At 46.6% G+C, this 18,744-nt stretch overlaps 1 protein-coding gene across 1 annotated transcript in view; it reads right to left on the minus strand.

The window, feature by feature from the left end:
• The window catches only part of MDGA1 (MAM domain containing glycosylphosphatidylinositol anchor 1), a 105,411-nt gene that overhangs the window by 59,860 nt on the left and 26,807 nt on the right, over window positions 1–18,744 (minus strand). Inside the window, exon 8 of the mRNA XM_009880461.1 lies at window positions 16,700–16,993. Coding sequence (XP_009878763.1) covers window positions 16,700–16,993 — 294 coding nt within the window. The remainder of the gene's footprint in view (window positions 1–16,699; window positions 16,994–18,744) is intronic.

Below are 18,744 nucleotides of genomic sequence, written 5' to 3' on the forward strand. Positions count from 1 at the left end.
AAAGAAGACACATACACATTTGTATGTGAAATGCATAATCCTTCCCCCACCCACATACCACCCAATTAGCAAAGTTATGCACACGAGAAATAAAGAGGGTGAGAGAATGGGCATTTCAGAGCTAATCCCTTCAATTACTGTCAGACCAATGGCATAACTCTAGATTTATTTTTTTGCCACAGACTAACATGAAAATATTGTCTCTAATTCACAGCCAATTTTGCTAGCTATCGCATGATGAAGCAGGGTGCTGGCTAGGGGGGACCTGGGATTCTCCTGCCCACCCACATACCCACAAGAGGGGAGCCCTTGCATGTGTAGCATTGTCAGGCCACCAACTCTCCGCTCAGGTTCTGCCTCTGTCTTCTAGAAGATAACAAGATATCAGCTCATACCCATGCATCTGTTATTACATGCTTCTGTTTAACAAATTGGGCTGGCAGTGACATGCCTCTCCCAATAGCATATAAATAGTTTAGATCCAAATATTCACTAACAGTCAGCCAATGATACTCTTTCCCCAAAAGCATCCCATATGCATTAACTTTTGGCAGAGAACCAGTTATCTTACTACTCAATAATTCATAGGTGAGCTACTACTCAGCTGGGTAGTTCTGGGAATAAAGCAACTCATTGCCAGTGCAAACTAAAGAAAGAAAAAAAAAAATCAACCCACAAAAAGAACCAAAGGAGATTCTTCTTCTAAAATAGAGAATCCACATCTTTCCTCTTACTTCAGAGTTTATCACTAGTTTTTCTAACCCAATTCCCTTGCTGCAGTTTAAGCCTACTGCAAGCCCTCCCCATAGATGGTTTTGTGTCCTAGTAATCAACTCTGTCCTATCCCCAGTAGTGCCCAACCTCAACAAATGCTAGGAGAGAATATGTAGTCCTCCCCTCCCAAAACCCTCGACAAGATGATGTTGACCTTTTATATGTGTGCGCGTGTGTGTGTATATATATCTTTACAATTCCCCTTTCTCTCCTTCCTCTGCTTTTCAGGTGGCAGAAGCACAGCTTTAGGTCCTATTTAGATTGTTTTCTCTGGGCAGAAACACTGTCCTAGAGTTTTAAATGCCAGAGGAATCACATGCAAAAAGTTGGGAAGGGAGAAAATAAAAGAGAAACTTGAATCTACAGCTCTGACTCTACTCACGTTCCTGGCAGAGACAAGCGGGGCACAGGGACCTATAATGGGGCAGAGATCAGCAGGTACCATTTGCAACCTCGTGAGCAGAAACAGAGCTGCTTGACCCATCACAGCAGAATGCATTCCCTATGCTTCCATCCACAGTGTAAAGAAGGGAAAATAGAGGGAAAACAGACAGTCTGTGAGGTTCATCATCCTAGGACAGGCCCTCCACATTCCTCAGAAGGATTTGGAACAACTGAGTGCTTCTGAGGACTACAATACTGTGAAAATGGAGAAGAGTCCCTGCTTTAGAAATGCAATGATTGTCAGGGCCACAGGTGGTCACAGCCTTCTGCTTACAGCTGAGCTACAGCATTACCTCACCTTCTGTTTTCAGTTTGAAAGCTAAATTGGGAGCAGTAGATGATCCCTCCACAGCTGCTTTCCAAAACAGGCAGGCAAAGCAAGAGGCAGCATAGCCAAAAGCAGAAATGTTGATTAAAAAAATCAGACCTGCTTTGATGATGGGGTGGAGGGGTCAGAACTGGAAAGGGGAGAGATCCAAGCCAGAAAGAGACTGGTAGGGGAAGGAGGGCCCATCCAAGGCAATTAAGATAATCAAATATTTACCAGCACTCCTTAATATGTTTACTTCGAATTCTTTGTCTGTACTAGTAAGGAAAAAGGATGCACGGGGTGAAGCTAGACCAGGAAGACTTAATGCAGTGGGTCTCCACTTATCTGTAGACAGAGTGGAAAGAGGACAAGCTTCCCCATACAAACCAGGCTCTTCCTCAGTCTTTCCTTCAGGCCTAGTAGGGAATTTGGACCAAGGAGGAAGAACTGAGCATAGACCAACACTCAGTTCACCATCACTTCTCTATCTGCTGCCTCAGAGTTCTGCTGCCAATCGTTTAATATCCTGCTCTGCTAACTGTCATCATTACCCCATTTTTCCATCCTTCACCCTTGATTGATCTTGATTCATCTAAGGAAGATGACGACAATGAAAACGTAACCGTTCAGAAGGAGGCTGAAAGGATGCTCAAATGAAAAGATTTATGGCAAATGCTCAGTCTCATAGATGAAGCAGCTGAGGTCAACAGATATCGAAGCAATTTTTCCCATAAGAATTAATGTAACAAAGAGGGTGGTGCATACAGGAACTTAAGAAATGCATGCAGTTTAAAAACACAGGATCAGTAGGTATAGCATAGAGAAAGGAGAGGCAAGAACATTTTTTACCGTAAGCATTTTTGCTGTCACTCTCTGGATGGTTACCTCTTAATCATTGTCATCGTCATCTTCAGATGAACCAAGATAGATCAAATCAATCACGGGCGAAGGATAGAAAAATGAGGATATGTCCAGGCGGTCCACCAGATGAAATGGCTGAAGTCTTCCAGAATAGTGACTGGCTCCAAGAAGCAAGCTGCCAAATAGCCACCATCTCTGCCATCTGAAAGTCCTATCTTCCCTCTCCACCCTTCACATCATTGCCTGCATGCATTTAAAATGGGTGAATTTCATAAGTGCCTGTGTCCAACTCCCCCTCTATTAATTAATTATGAAAAAAAATTGCTTTATCTGTTGTATCAGTAACTGTGATAGCTTTTCATGAGTGTATATTCAACAGATGGGTGGTTGCAGAGAATCATCTCCCTACATCTTATTCCCAAAACCGCTAACCAACTATGGAGACAGCAGAGGATTTGGCAGCCCCGCTTCTTCAGGCCTCGATGATACTACCAGTCTCAGAGAAGGCCATGGACTCAAGCTACGGAGGACTCGCTCCCTCACTGGAAACCTCACGTCTTCCCTCTACATTGCCACCATGTTTCCAGAGAAGCAGCAGCACATGAGCCTTGCTGCTGAAGCAGACCCAGCCCTGCAGCTCTCGTCTTTCCCTGCATGAGGAATAGCACTGTCACTTCTGACAGCTGCAGGTGTTGTGGGCTCCCAGAAATCATGCTCTGGGGCTCAGGGTCTCCTCTGCAGCCGAGGGCAGAGAAAGGAGGCCAATGACTGAACTGGCAATCACTCAAGGACAGCAGCCTGCTCCCTTGACCTCCCCATCTGGCTATCACCTCTGTCCCATCTGCTCTGGACTTGGACCAGGAGAGGGAAATTTATTAACAGTGCCGCTCACTGGATAAATCTGCTCTGACATTCGATTTTCCAGGCCGCTTCCGTGGCTGACCTCAAACTGGACCAGCACTACTGGAACCATTTGGAGGAGCAGCATCCCTGTAACGTGGGCACATGCCTATCTCACAGAGATGCTTTTTCATGTTGACTGAGAAGGACTTAGGCTGCAGCAAAGGCGATATGCAGGACAAGTGGGAAGTACACACTCCATTTCTTGTCCTGATGCCTGGATTTTGATCCAACAGATAAATGCCCAAAGCTGGTTCCATAATGTTTCTGGTGTTCACATTCCCGACTCTTCTGGAACACAAAAAGCAAGGCTGTTACCTTCCTCATTCTCAGTCATTGCATCAAGATCTGAAAGCAGATCCTGGTCTGAGTCAGTCCATCAGCAATTATCAGCCCAAGGGGTTGCAGCAGCACACACTGTAATGTGGCATTCTGCTCCTTCCAGCCTCTCTGTGACAGATAAGAACACTTCCCAGAATCAGATACCCCAGGGTGAAAAGGACATTTTAAAGAAGTTTCAGCAATGTTTGCTGAACCATCCCACTGTGGTGCACAGAGACAGGGTATAATTCTGTGTACAGCTCTGGAAATAACCTGTGTGAACTTAAATCTGGGAATATCTGTGGCTAAATCTGTGACAAATCCAGACATGATGCAAAGACAGGCTTCTCTATGTCCTGTTTGTAAGACTCTAGCTGGATCTGTGTACCCTGATCTGAATTAATCAATGCAAAACTGGCAGAATTACAGACTAATAACAGATCATAAAAACCTTAAAAATGCCTTAGAAAGTAGCAAAAGATGGGGGAAAACTTCATCTAGCCAGGCCTTTGAGGGGAGGTTTGTGATAGCATCCTGCAAGCACAAGAGGAGATAAAATTATTTTGTACCCTCCATGCATGTATTACCTATGGAAGTACAAACATGAACAAATTGGGTCAATGTAAGTAGAGAAGACCTCAGAACAAACAGCAATAAATCTTTTTATTCCTCACGGATTCCAGAAAAAAACTCATGGAAGATGAATGTGGGATGCAACTTTACAAGTTAAAAAATGAATGATGATTAATATAGTTTTATGGGTCCTTGGCAGACAAACTGGGTAGTGTTTGAGAAAGCAACAAGAAAAGTAACTATCTTGTCATAACATCCTCAGGCATTGGAAAGATCCTGGCTTGCTTCCACACGACAGGCTAATTGAAGATGTAATACTGTTCAAATGCAGCCCACATTAAGCAGATTAAAAACACATTAACTGAAAGAGTTCAAAAAGAAATTTTAAATGGATGTACGCACCACAGAGATCTCTCTAGTGAGAGGGAAGACTTTCTGTAGGAAGACCTCTCTAGTGAGATCCCATACGAACCTCTTAAACTGATGCTGTTTCACATCATCAAGGTCAAAGATCTACCCAGCAGGCTGACATAGCTAAAGCATATCAATTCTAAAGTCTCCTGTTCAGGCTGTGTAGCCAACATCACACATAACCCCCTTTGGTGTCTGAATGACCTTACATCTATTTGGAGCTGGGGTGACTGGGCGCAGACTTTGGCACAGCTCTGGGATGTGCCTTGTGTTTTGCTTCCTTCCCTCCCTCCCAAAGCCAGCCAGCCACTTTAATGTGCAATAACTGACAATCACCATCCTTAAGTGCCTACATCAGGATAAGATACCAACATCTGTAGAGGACACAAAATATGCAGCAGTAAATAACACACCAGAGAGATACCTCACACAGGACAACTTGGTTTGCTTGATGGAACGGGCTTATGGTAACTGCATTCAATCTATCTTGGATAATGTACAGGTCTGGAAGAAAAACTGTGAGAAAAGAACAGGTCACTCTTGTTAGGAAAGAGATGACAACTCTAAGAGGAGCCTGAGTCAATGTAACCCAGTCAGCATCAGCTTTCAGCTTAATTCCATAGTCCAAAGTTGTCCAAATCCTTGGATGATTAAGCCAAAGCTTCCTAAAAGTATTGTGAGACAGGCATCACCTCTGCATCTGTGTCGGTGAGATCATTTTTGAAAATCTGTTTAATACGGGTGACCACACTGCCAGAACGATGTTGAAAAAAAACTGAGAAGAGAGCTATAAAAATGAATCAAGGGCTGGAAAACATGCCTTGCGGTAAATGGCTAAAGAGACTCTTTCTGGATTACACACTGAAAAAAAGGCTGAGAGATTACTTGTTCTGGTGTCTGAGACTACATAAGGAAGAGACTGCTGATAACAAATAGCTCTTTATGTGAGAAGACAAAGGCATAAACAGAGCTTGTAGTTGGAAACTGAAATGAGACAGGCTTAGATTAAGTCATGACAACTGAACCATGAGAGTAAAAAGACGCTGGAACAACTTACTAAGGCACTGAATTCTCCGTCACTTCAGTCTGTGAGTAGATGCTGCACTGAAAATGCACAAATAATCGAAGTTTAGATTCACAAAGGTAAACTCACCTTGTTCCTCAGCTCCACTAGTGAGAGAGACTATGCTTGGCATATAACTAACTCTCCTATCTAGACAAACAGCATGAAACAGTTAGAAAGAGATTCAAAGAGCTTTTGATGTCTCATAATGATCAGGAAGTTGGAGTCCCAGCATTCTGGGTAGGCAGATTGGAGCACATAAGTTTCTCCAAATGGTTTAAAAAAACAACCCAACAACCAAAAACTAAAAACAAAACAAAAAAAAACCACACAAAAAAAACCACCACAAAACCCAACCATCTTTCCTCCTCTCTTTAAAACCTGTAGGTAGTTTCATTTGCATCTTTTCATTTATACATAAGTCGGTTCCTAGAAAGCTAATCAGAATGAAAACTCACCCATTTCCATGCAAAAACTTGGACTTTTGCAAGGCCTCATTACAAGCAGCCTAAGGGCAAGAGAAAAATCCCCGAACCACAAAAACCCATTTGGAGTGTTGCTGTGTCTTCCTCTGACCCAGCCAGCTGCCACCATCTTCTCATCCCCTTGGACCCATTATGCTCTTTCCAGCAAACCACCTTAGATGGAGGGCTGCTCCCTTTCCCTCAAGCCCCACTTCCCCATTTTACAGCGTACCAAGATGTTGGCTAAAGGGCCTGTATTATGCATAAGCTATGAACTGCTCAGAAAATCCCAGCAGGCCTAACGCTATTAAGCCCATCTATATTGCATCAAGTTGTTATTAGCTACTGTGTTCTAGCTTATGAATAGGACAGTAAAACATCTCTTTGCAATCAGCACTTGCTAAGGAAAAATCCCCGTTTGATGCAAATGCCACTATTATTTACTGTTCTCTTGACCTCAATCACAGCCACTGTTGGGAACCCCTGTTAGTTTTGGCACTGCAACCGATTCCTCCCACCAAAGGCTTGGCTGAGTTCGGCCCAGAGTTGTAGCATTTTTGTGACAGATGAGATTTACGGCACTTGTTTGATCAGATGTGAGAGCAGGTCACAACAGATCAAGAGCCTGCAAAGGGTCAACTGGAATGGCCTTCAGTTGCCATTCTTTCTTTAGCTAGCAGGGATTTATCCCAGACGCTTCTTCCCCACAGAAATGGAGTAATTTTCAGTCTCTTCTACATCCCATTCAGCCTCTTGCAACTTGGCAAACAAGCAAACAGTCTCAGAAGTCAGCTTCTTCCCAGTCAACAGTAATAAAAAATTTCCATGGTTTCCTGCGATCACACGCGACCCTAGAAACAAGGACTCCAAAGTCATACAAAATGCAAGAGGTCTGCATGCAACTAGGAAATTTAAGCACGTCTGTCAATTCCTAGAACCAATGAGGGTTTTGCAGGTTCATCACTGGGTTCATAAAAGAAAACCGACTGTTTTACCTCAAGTCCTGTAGCCAATTAAATTCGAATCGGAAGCAAAAAGTGAGATAAGGTAGGAGCATGTGCGCACACACGCTTATTTGTGTTTGCAATAGAGAGGCAAAGAGGAATGGAAATCAGAAACTATATGAAGTGAAATAGGGTGAGAGGGGTGCATGCTGGAAATGTGAGCTCCGTTTATTGAGAAAACACTGTTTCCTGGCTTCAAAGAAAAAACAGTTTCTTTCTCAGAGACTGGCCCAAATGGAAACACACCAACTAGTACCCAAATGGTTGTTTCCCCACAGAAAGCTCCAAAAGGCCCCGTCCTAAAAACTGCCCTTCTTAAAAACTGAACCTTCAGCCTCCCAGCACAGTGTCCCCGCACAGAACTGGCAGACCTGATGGGATATAGAGGAGCCTGAGCAGCTCTGAAATTTAATTCATATTCAGTTTCCCCATAGGAGTGAACGTAATTGGCTCTGTTTCAGAGCCTGGGGTCAGGATGGTCAAAACTAATTAAAACTCAGCACCCCCTCCCAGGATACTCGGTTTCCTACTAGGGCTTCTGTTCATATCAGGAGTGACTCGGGGTCTTCCCTCATAAGCCCTCCTCAAAAGTAGCATCGCTATTCTGTACGTTGCCTCCACATACATGCCTGCCACAGTCCTCCAGCAGGGCAGGAGAAAATAGCCCTGCTCCAGTCCCAGGGCACAGGGAGTAGGTGAGGGATACCACGGAAGCCTGCTCCCACACCCTTGTAGGTGCTGCTTGGCATGGTTTATGGCCCAAAAAATCCTGGGTGAAAAGCAAAGGCACAGGCACAGTGCCATGGCACCACATAGCCCTCCCTGGGACACGGGCTGGGGGCAAAGAGCCTCTGCTCCCCTGGCACAGGTCCTGTGTCAGGTCTGATGTCCTATGATCCCCTGCAGGTGTGGGACAGGTGTTTTCCCTTCTGTGTGTCTCAGGCTCTTGTGTGGAGGCTGAGACTTATCAAGAGAATTGGTTTTTTTGCCTGCTTGGTGTCTTCCTGGTTCCCCCAGTGAGTCCTAGTCTGTGGCATCTCTCTCCCCACAGCTGGACACTCAACATGCTTATTTCCTGGTCATCGAGAGGCAGACTTTAGTAGGGACAGAGTATTCCCTCCTTTCCTGTCCTGTGACTCCAGCCCTAAAAACTGAGAGCTGACAGCAGTTTTCTAACTCCCTCCATCTACCATCTCCCTTGCCCCGTGGCTCCTGGTGCCAGCGTTACTGCATTAGAGCGGGCCTTCCCAAATCTGCTTTGCTCAGGTGTCAGCAGCAGCTCTCTCTTTTGCTAAAACATATATACAAACCTTCACATTCCCTTAGCTCTCCTATCCCCAGTTTAGAGCCCCCAAATCAAGATTTTTCTTTCTCAAAGATAGCCACTACATTGAACCCATACAAGCATGTACCATCTTCTCCTCTCCCTACCACATTCCCCATAAACACAGATCCCAGTCCCATCTACCACCTGCGGCAGAGAATATCCCGCCACCCCATGCTCCAGGATCCACGGCTCTTTCTCTGCCTTGGCCCAGTTCCCACATCCCCTGGGCACATACTGGTGCTACGCAGACCAAGAGAAAAATTTTGGCAACAGCTGCTGTGCCAAGCTCACCATCTCTAACCTGCTGACTGGAGGTAAGTGTGTGGCAGAAGTACTTATGATGTACGTTAGGGAGGAACCTGTGTTACATCCCCATGCAAACAGAAGCAGAGCCAGGATGACCTCTCCCTCCAGCCAGGCTGCCTCGATGCAGCGTGGGTACCACCAGCTGTATCGCAGTTCAGAGATCTTTGATAAAGGTAGTTTTACCTATGGCCTAAACCCAGACAACTACCACAGGGCTAAAAAACAAAGTGGTTTCTTCAGAACGGCAACATGGCAAGCGCTGGGAAAGTGTCTGACAGTACTTTGGCAGCAGTATGCTCCTGTGGCTTAAAGACGAGGACACGCTTGGGTGAGACCCAAACGCGCACAGCCTTGCAGGATGCCCAGCACAAAGGGTTTGAGAGGGTTGCGGAGTTGTTTCTTATCCCAACAAGTTGATGTATAGCTAGGTCCTTCAGGGAAAATAGCTGCCACGGCAGGAAAACCTTAAAAGGAGTGACTGAATTGGAACAGTACAAGATGTGGTGTTCAGACCTGAAAGGGCCACCGTAGGTCCACAGAGAGATGGCCAAGACTGTCTGCCACCCACAGTGTCTATACAGCTCTTGTCTCTCCTTTCCTGACAAAACTGTAAAGCCTGGATGTCTCTCTCTCTCGATAAAATTAAGTTGCTCTTCCTGGAGAGTCTGGCCAAAAACCAGGATAATGGCAGCTTAGGGAAAGTGTATTTGTTTCTCCCAACAATATCTGAGAAATGGATTAGCTGATTTAAACCAGTTCTCTTCTGAACAAACAAATTCATCTCTCTAGGCGAGGAGCTCTCACACAAGCTTTTAGTCAGCCTATCATAACCACGGAGGTGTTTAGAGATGCGCTGCACAAAGGCTGAACGGCACTGCAGGCAGGCTGCAATCTCATGTAGCAGCCCCAGGTCCCCTCTTTAAGGAGGGTTCCCACCTTCCTGATGCACATATCTGGGTATCATCCTCTCTTCTCTCGCAGTCATTTACCCAGGGCACAGCGAGGAGGCCTCCTGGTACTTTGCATCTAACGTGCGGTGCCACAGACTGAACATGCCACCTTTGCAAAATCTGCTTCCCCCAGTCTCCACTGCTCCAGTGAATTCTCCCTGCCATCTGGGCCTTTTGCTTTATGTCTCAAGTCTCCTGTATCTCCTGGCCACCACAGCGTGCAGACATGCTCTGTCAGACCAAATCCAAAGAGGTAAATCAGAAAAGCTCTCAGGGCGCAAGGAAGACTTCCCAAGAAAATCTCGGTGAATGGCAGCATGTGGGAACCCTCTCCAGAAGGCAGCAAGCAGAGAAGAGACCAGGGTCCTACAGAGCAAGTCCTAACTGCTATGCATCGAGGGGAAAAATTCAGGCCAGTCGAAATTCACAGAACTGCTTTACCATGTGAAAGACACTGTTCCAAAGCCACATACACCAAATGCTACAAGAAAGCAGCATTGAGAGTCCCGGGGCTTTGTTCTGCAAACATTGAAGTTGGTCACAAAGGAGAAGGTTTCAGCTAAGCGTCCTTAGCCTGTCAGACCACCCACCCCTCAATGCCATGAGACCGGCAGGAGGGCAGGGCCAACACGTCCTTGACAAACAGGGGCCGTCCTCTTTCCAGACGCATTTGGTACAGCCCCGTCTGATACAACCCCATCTGAAGACCCAACCCAAAAGCAACCTAAGTGCTGTCACAGCTTCTGTCTGCCAGGCCTGGACCTAGAGATGGCAATTGTTAAAACAAATCTGAGGCCAGCTAAGCCTCTTGCGGTTGTTACTGTGCTCTCAACCATGGCCATTTGGGTTTACAGCCATGACTGAGTAAAACTGATTCCTCCTCCAGCCTGTCCTTCGACTGACAACCCTAATTAGCTGTTAGCCGCCCAGGCACCGGGAAGCAGCGTGAGCAATCCTAACGCCGTATTGCTGAGGACAGGGCTACGTGCGCAAACACAAGCTCTAAGCAACTTAATCCCGGCCACAATACTGCTAGCGGGAAGCGTGTTGACAATCAGGAACAAAACTCTCTGCTCTTAACGGGGTGAACGGGGGGTTCTGTGTATTGATAGAAACACTGAAATAACGTGTGTACTGTCAGCGTAGTCACACAAACCTCCGTACAACAAATTAGGGGATAAACAGGGAGGATTTCCATCAAAGTGGGACCAGAGATCGGGTCAGGCTTTGTTCAGACTGCTGGATCAAGGTCGTGCCCATGACTACAAATGGTTTTCTTCTTTTCGCTAGTGAAAGTCTCCAGGTTTGCAAACGCTGAACTTGTAGAGGGCAGAGTTTTCCTGTGGCTTTGAATACCGAAAAACCTTCCCCAGAACATCAGTTCATTCTTATGCCCCTGATGGTTTAAAATGAATGACAGCATCCCAGAGCTCGGGTTGGTATGAGAGCCTGGGGTTTCCCTCTCTTGGGAACAAGACCTGCACCATGTAGAACAGCGATATCAAAGCATGAATGGAAAGGAAGGAAAGCCCCAGTCACTGCAAGGGTAGAAAAAAGAATATTTAAAAATCACCTTCTGCTCCCAAGTTAACTCCTGAACTGTGCTCCTCAGCTTGGAGGAGGGTGTCAGCGTGCACTGTGCTGATGAAAATAATAAAAAAATAATTAAAACAGTCACTATTAATAAATATACTCAGAAATTAAACGAGCCGAGTCTAAAAGTCTTAGCAGATGGCTCCATACTCCAGCTCACATGGCCAAGCAGCAAGACAGATAAGCCAGCTCAGCTACAGATATGGGTCAGCTCTGGCCACCAACAGTCTCATTTCTCTTAGACTCCCTTCACGTAGGCAGGGAGAGCTGCAAGGAGCTCTCAGGAGCCAAAAGCCCAGTCCCAGCTGCTCTGAAGAAACATCTCCATGCCAGGAGCATGTCTCAAGAGCACTTTTAATGGAGCAGTTAATATCCAAGCTTATGTTTCAGAGGGAGCAGGGCACCAGCAAAGCGCACTGACATTGAGCGATGACTTCAACAGCTGATCGAAACAGTTTAACGCATTTCCATTTCCAGTTGTGTGGATCCAGCAATGCTTCTTATTTATTTACAGTATCACCCCCTCCTCTCCTCCCTGCTCTTCTGTTTGCTACACAGATAACAGAGGAAATTGATGCTGACTATTGCCCGCCTGATGTACAGCGTTGGTTCAGCATGATTTTAAGGAGGAATGAGTCATCAGTGTGTGACCAGGAATAACATTTGCCAGCGTGTGAGCTTGAACAGGAAATATATCTGTGCCCACCTGAACATTAGTTTAAGTGACAAGGGCAACAGATGCCCCAGCAGGACGTATTCTGGCTGCCCTCCAGGTCAGGGCAGAGCCAGACCTGCTGGTCACCAGCCCTATAGCAATGCCTATGTCTAGGACTATGCAGTGGCTCCTGAAGTCCTGTTAACCATGATAACTGCCCCTCCGAAGAGAATGTCAGTCTGCTTTCCTGATTACACCTAATGCTCACTATGCTTTGAAGATAAAGCACAAAACCTCACCTGCTGTGTAATATGGCAAAACTCTACCTAAGGGCAATAAGCGTAATCCTTTAGAGATCAATCCCAGGTGATTGCGGACTATTATTTTGGATCCAGAAGGGGCCAAATTTGCAGACCATGTTATTCCAGGGAAGGAGACAGTCTGGTTAATTCCTCTTCTAGTCCTTCCTACCAAGATCTCACCTTCTCTGAGACGCAAAGATGAGAAACAGGATAATCTTTCAGACTTGACTATCCAAACCAAGGTCAACCTTACGTAAATATCTCCTTTTCCTTCCCTTTTTTCTCTGGGCACTTAGAGACACCAAGACTTCTGCCAAAGACAAAAATGGCATCAACAAAAGTCTGCTTAATCAGTCATCAGAATTTGGTTAACTAATTAACATCTCTCAACAGAGGAGACAGAAGCTCTGCTACCAGGCTTTGGTGGTTATCCAAAGAGGGAGAACTCATTCAGGTGATTGAGCAAGGGCCTGAGACAGCAAGTAGTGAGTGTTGTGAGGGAGGATAAACCTATCTGTGGGAAATTACTGGAGTAGAGGTATCAAGGATCAGGTGTGACAAGGACCACAGGGTTGAGCTGGACTTTGAACTGTCCAGTAGTTTGTGATGTGCTGTTCAGGACTGACAAAGCATCAGAGATGACACAGTATCATCCAAGCAGGATAATGTACCAGGATTGCAATTTACACCACACTGTTATATGAGGCTCTAACAGACCAAATGTAATATTCACCATGATAAGACAGACATCTCAAAGAGCTAGAGTTTAGAGTCACTACTAATCTTCGTAATGCATGGAGATGCTATTTTGACCAGGCTTTTAGAATATGTGGCTAATATCTTATTTGCAATCTGTTATTATGTACTTGCTAAATTTCTACCTAGGTAGCATCCTTTTCGGTGATCCACACATACACTCTTTCTTTCCTCCTTTCATACATATTGGCTCAAATGACACTTTGTATTCCAAAACCCAGAGCGCTGCACATTTTCAAGCCCAGTGTGTGTTTCACAGCCTTACGCTATCTCACCTACACAGGGTGACCCAGCCCTGATTTTAAACCCACCTCTGCAGAGGATTCATTTCTCTGCTGGGATTTTCTTGAACAAGTACCTGATCCTGAAAAAAGCATGACAACACATTGGCAACAGCATTGATATTATTAAGAACAGCACTCTGCCCTTCCATTACTATTTTTATTTCAAGATTTCAAAGCATTATGTTTATTATGCCCCACAAATCCTTAAAGAGATGGGTCGGTTTGATTCCTGTTTGGAGGATACGGGAAGAGACGACAAGACACTGCCACTCTAAGTGGTAGCCCGATTCCAAGGAGTTCTGACAAGCCCAATCTCTCACTCTAACCAGTCTACAACATTTCTTCATCCAAACCACAGAGCTATAAGGCTGCAAGGATTTTCATGAACTTATTAATCTTCCAAAGCTCTACAGTTCAGACCAAGAAGTCCAGGGAACACACCATCCAGCCTGTCAGAGAGCTGATGATAGACAATTACAGCTCATAAGATAAAAGGACAGCAACTTTTTCTGCTTGCAAAATACAAAAAAATAATAAAAAGCCCAAACACGTTTTTTTGTTGGGTTTTTTTGACAGCTGACTTGTTCTTTTTGTCTTCTTATTCTCTTTCCACTACTGCAGTGCAGTTGGCTAAGCCTATTTCTGGGCTAGTTTGTTACAATACAGCACTATATGCATGAGGGTGAGGGGAGAAAAAGAAAAGAAAAGAGAAACACAGAAACAGGTTCTGACATCTAATCAGATCTGCTGTATTGATTTTGCAACTTTAGCTTTGGAGCAAATCAGAGAAACAACCACATTATCACCCAGAATTCGCTCTTCCCTTGAGTGAGCCAGTTCAAAAGGAGCTCACACCGACACGTAAAGAGGCACGCCTGCATGCACACACACATGCGCGCACACACATACACACACGCACATCCATGCGCACACGCTCATGTGGACGCACACCCCATCCAAGCAGCTCTCCGGTGGGATGCGCGGGCTGGGGGAGGCGGGGGAAGCGCTCATCACGGAGGCTGCAGGAGCCACACGATCCCCATTTCCAACAAGATGAGAATTCCAGAGCAAGCCACTGGACTAATGAGCTACCCATGCTGGAGAGCAGCGTTTCAATTAACCACGGTGGCCCCCGCTGCGGCACCCACCTCCTTCCAGCTGCGTGAACAAGGAGGAGAGGGATAAACAGGGACTGTGTTGTTTGCTCGGAATTATTTTTGCATGGGGGGGAAAGGGGGATTCTATAAAGGGGATGAGGGCAATTCTTGCCCTACTTTCTTGCTTCGTAGTTTGTTTTTCATGGTGATGGACGGAGCAAATTGACAGCCCCGAAACAAAAGCTGCCTGCTCAGGCACAGAACAGGCAGTGCCACCGTAAGCTCCTTCCACGGTTTCCAGGCAGGAGGCGGCCGCTTGGTCCCACAAACAGTCAGCACGCACCCAGCGCTGACTAAGGGTACACAGAACTGATGGAGAAGGGAAGAGGGCCATTTGGGTGGGCTGCCACATGGACCATGCCACCATTACTTGGGCGAGATCACAATAAAGCATTTCTTGGCCTTGGGAAGAGCTATAAGAAGAGTACGTTGAGTTGCTCTTTACACAGAAGTTCATCACATCTTTGCCTTCTTAGGGGTTCCATCAAAGGCTCTACTCCAGAACAGCTTCTGGCTTGTAACTACCATCTTTCTTGTGTGGGGAGTCACATCCTCCCCCTCCAGCCCAAGATTTGGGGCTGTGATGCCCCTTCAAACCACCTAGTAAGTCTGAATGCATCCCAGGCTCGGCACTGCTGCTCCCTCTGTAGGGGCAATGAGACCACACAGCTTTCAAACGCCAACACCAAACTGGGGACACCAGCAGCTCTGACAGTTCTTTGCTCCAGAGTGAGATTTTGCTGCATCTCCTATCAGTTCTCGGCGTGACCAAGAGTCACCCTCCCTGCCAAGTCCTGCCATGCCCCATGTGCCTGACCCACCCTGCCTTCCAAAACAGCTTAAACCAAGATGCACATTTCCACCCTGCTTAAGGGAAGCTTCTCCCCACATACTTACCTGCATGGAAACCTGCACACAGTTCCCTGTCCCCATCCTGTAATTTAATTCCTGCCATGCTCCTGAATGGACAGACTTAATTTTAAAAGGGGATCTTCAAATACTCAAAGTGCCTGCAGGATTTCGCACACCTCCATTACTGCTGTGCTCCCAGCAGCTCACATCTGTGAGCGGTGTGTCTGGTTGGCTTCAGCCAGGTTATCCGCTCCGGTCTCACTTCTCTTCTTCCCAGGAAGTGAGCCTGGGAGGACTGTGGCAGCATGTCTAATGAGCGCTGCTGTGCCGTTCGTGGAGGCTCATCAGTCACAGCCCAGAGGCAGCGTGCCTGGGTGCAAATTAACCTGCTCCCTACCCATCCCAACACCTGCCAGATCCATGCTGTTCAGAGGACTTTTCGAGAGTTCACCTGTTGCACTATCCCAATGGGACGAGGTCTGCAAGGAGGACTACTCCTACGGTCACAGTTCCTTCCAGACCAGGGCATTTTACCCAGCTGCCTTCTCTCTGTCTCATTCAAAGTCTTGAAGGAGAGAGCATAGGACCCGCATGTCAAAACACACCTCAACAGCACGAGAACTGAGCACACATTCACTTCTCTGGAGAGAGAAAGCACTGCAGGGAAAGGACAGAGACAGTCACCCAACGCGGATACCAGCAGCATCCCTCCTCTATGTTCACCTTTGTGCACAGATACCGCCTTCAAGCAGGGTTGGGAGCACCACCCATCGCTGAAATCACTCAATACACCACATGCTAAGAATCAGTTTTCTGTTACTTACAGTTTTATTGCATGGAAACCATTTGGGATTATGCAGTCCCTATTAGGGTCTGGCTAGCACTGCTTTTCAGGCAAAATGGTTCAGGCATGTCCAGAAATGACAACTGCAGTAACTAAGCTGAAGGAAGGGTTGTGGGGTGGAAATGGTCTAATTAACATTCATTTGCTACCTTTTGAGTGCTTGACTGTACAAACTTACTAATATACCTTGAAGGTATTTTACACATATGTAATGCACACAAACACACACCTGCTAAAGCTGCTGTTCTGCACTCATCCACTAACAGGGAAATGGAAAGTACTGTATACAAACACACACACAACACCTCTCCCTTCCACTTCCAACACGCTGTCCGTACGGTATCCTGCCCTTAGCCTTGTATAGCCAGACCAATTAAATATAAACTGTTCAAAGGTCCCCAGACAGAAGAGTTGAGTCTGCTCAGCCCAGTAAGAAAGGTCAACTCTGCCTGAAAGCAGCACTAAGCGTGTCAACCCTGCTTAGCCCACAGGCTTTTGTGTACACAGGCATTCAGACAGGCGCTCCAGGACTGTATGGTTATACTCACACTGCACGTTCAGCTGCACCAGGGCTTCCCGGGGTCTGATGTTAAAGCCATTGTACCTGGCTGTCTGACACTTATAGGTCCCGCTCATTTCTCGGCTCACGCTCTCCAGGCGCAGCTTCCCATCATACGTCTCCATCGTCATCGTCCCCGAAGGCATGGGGGTTTCCTTATCTACCCGGGACCAGATGATGGGTGGCTTGGGCTTCCCCCGAACCTCACACTGCAGCTCAGCCCGGGAGCCCTCTCGGACGGTGATTGTGGACTGACCCTTAGGGACATTGATGGTTGGTGGCACTAAAAGGGAGACAAGAAGGCAATCGTTTTGCAGTGCATTTCCAGCAAGCAAGGAATATTCCTGAGATGCTTGATCTAGTCACACCAACAGCCCTGGACTCCAAAAATTTCCACTTGACACAGTGCAGCCCCTATCGGCACACACTGCCCATGGAAGTCATCCTACAGGGTCTGGAGCTGCAGGGCATCAAGGAAGATCCAACAATGTGTCCCAACAACAAGTACTAGCTGCATCGGGATGTTCTCCCAGCTCCCACTCCTCTGGTTGCAAAAATGCTGTCCAGCAGCAGGGCTAGCACACAGGAACCCAAAGGCTCTTTGATCCACTTCTCCACTTCTGGTCAGTGAATTTCCCAAATGGAACTGAAGCCTTTTGGCTAAGAAATAGAAGTCGTATCTGCCAAGGTATCTAGTTCCCTTTTACGGGTCAGACCGAAACTAAGACTTAAAGGATTAGTGCTTGTAGATCACATCTCCAGCCTTATCAGACATCCATGATCCCTGTTCACTCTTAAAACATAGCAAGGAGCCAGCCTTTGCTTACTTCACATTGAGATTCACAGCGCACTAGTTATCTCTGGCTCACTTGAGCAAAAGATGGGTCCCAGCAAAGATCACTTCTGGCATCCCTTCCAGGCCAGGCTAGGAACTGCTCACCCGGCAGAACTCCTGCCAAGCTGGGGCTGAAGCTGGAGGCGTGGTAATGCTCAAGAAATACCCAGCTATCAACTGACAAACAAAACTTTGCTGATAAACAAAGCTCGAAAGAAACCCAATGACTGTAGCTAAAGGGTGCAGAGGTGTTGGTGGGAAGAGGTTTGTTGTTCATGTCCCCAGCTCCACCAAGAACTGAGGAAGGGGATGTTTGTGCTAAACCCCATGTAGTATTGACATTTTATTTGTATTAGGCTTCAGAGTTAACAGTTCAACTGGGGTAAATAGGGCTGTAATCATTTTCTGAAAGTTCCTCTTTCATCCTTTCCAGCTGACAGTGGCGACACTGGGATTGACACTTCCATAACTGCAAGGGCCACCTACTTTGTTTCTATTTAAATCAAAGTTTAGAACCACAGAGGCTGTAACAAGCTGGTGTGACCAATGTTAGCTCAATTCAACTCCAGCCAAGGAGAGTGTGCTACAGTAATTGCACACGTTACAGCCTACAGCTGCTTTAAGAGCAAATTTAGGATGGCTTCAGCCCAATCTCCCTCTGCAGTGACCTCCCTATGCAACAGGGAGGCCACATTTTCAATTTGCAGGTCTCCTGTGGGCTGGGGAATCTCATCACACCCTGTCCTGCACAGCACGAAGGGACGACAGCACTCTCGGTGCCCGGCACTGCCAGCAGCTGCTCACCTGGCGAGAGGCAATTTTCTCCGTGGGGAAAATCTGTAAATTGCATTTGAAGATTTTTATTTTTTTTTTAATTATAGCTGTCTCCTCAGAGCTGCACAGTGGAGGCAGCCACCTTGGTGAGCTCAGGCTTTGCTCAGCAGGGAAACATGGAGCCACCGCTGCCACCCTCCTGCTCTGATTCCCTGGCTTGGGGACAACTCGCTGGGTTTTCATGTGGGAACCACAGGTTGGAGACGGCTCGTGTCTGTTCGTGGGAATGCTGCATGCTGGACAGCCTCAGCTGCTGCATGAAGGACTGCTCCAACGGGGATGGCTGTTTTCATTCCATGGGTCACAAAGCAGTTCTGCTGGCCCAGGATGCCAAAGAGAGGCGTCAAAATGCCCCAGGCTGCCCT

Source organism: Charadrius vociferus, unplaced genomic scaffold (genome assembly GCF_000708025.1).
Source record: "Charadrius vociferus isolate BGI_N301 unplaced genomic scaffold, ASM70802v2 scaffold62, whole genome shotgun sequence".
NCBI lineage: Eukaryota > Metazoa > Chordata > Aves > Charadriiformes > Charadriidae > Charadrius > Charadrius vociferus.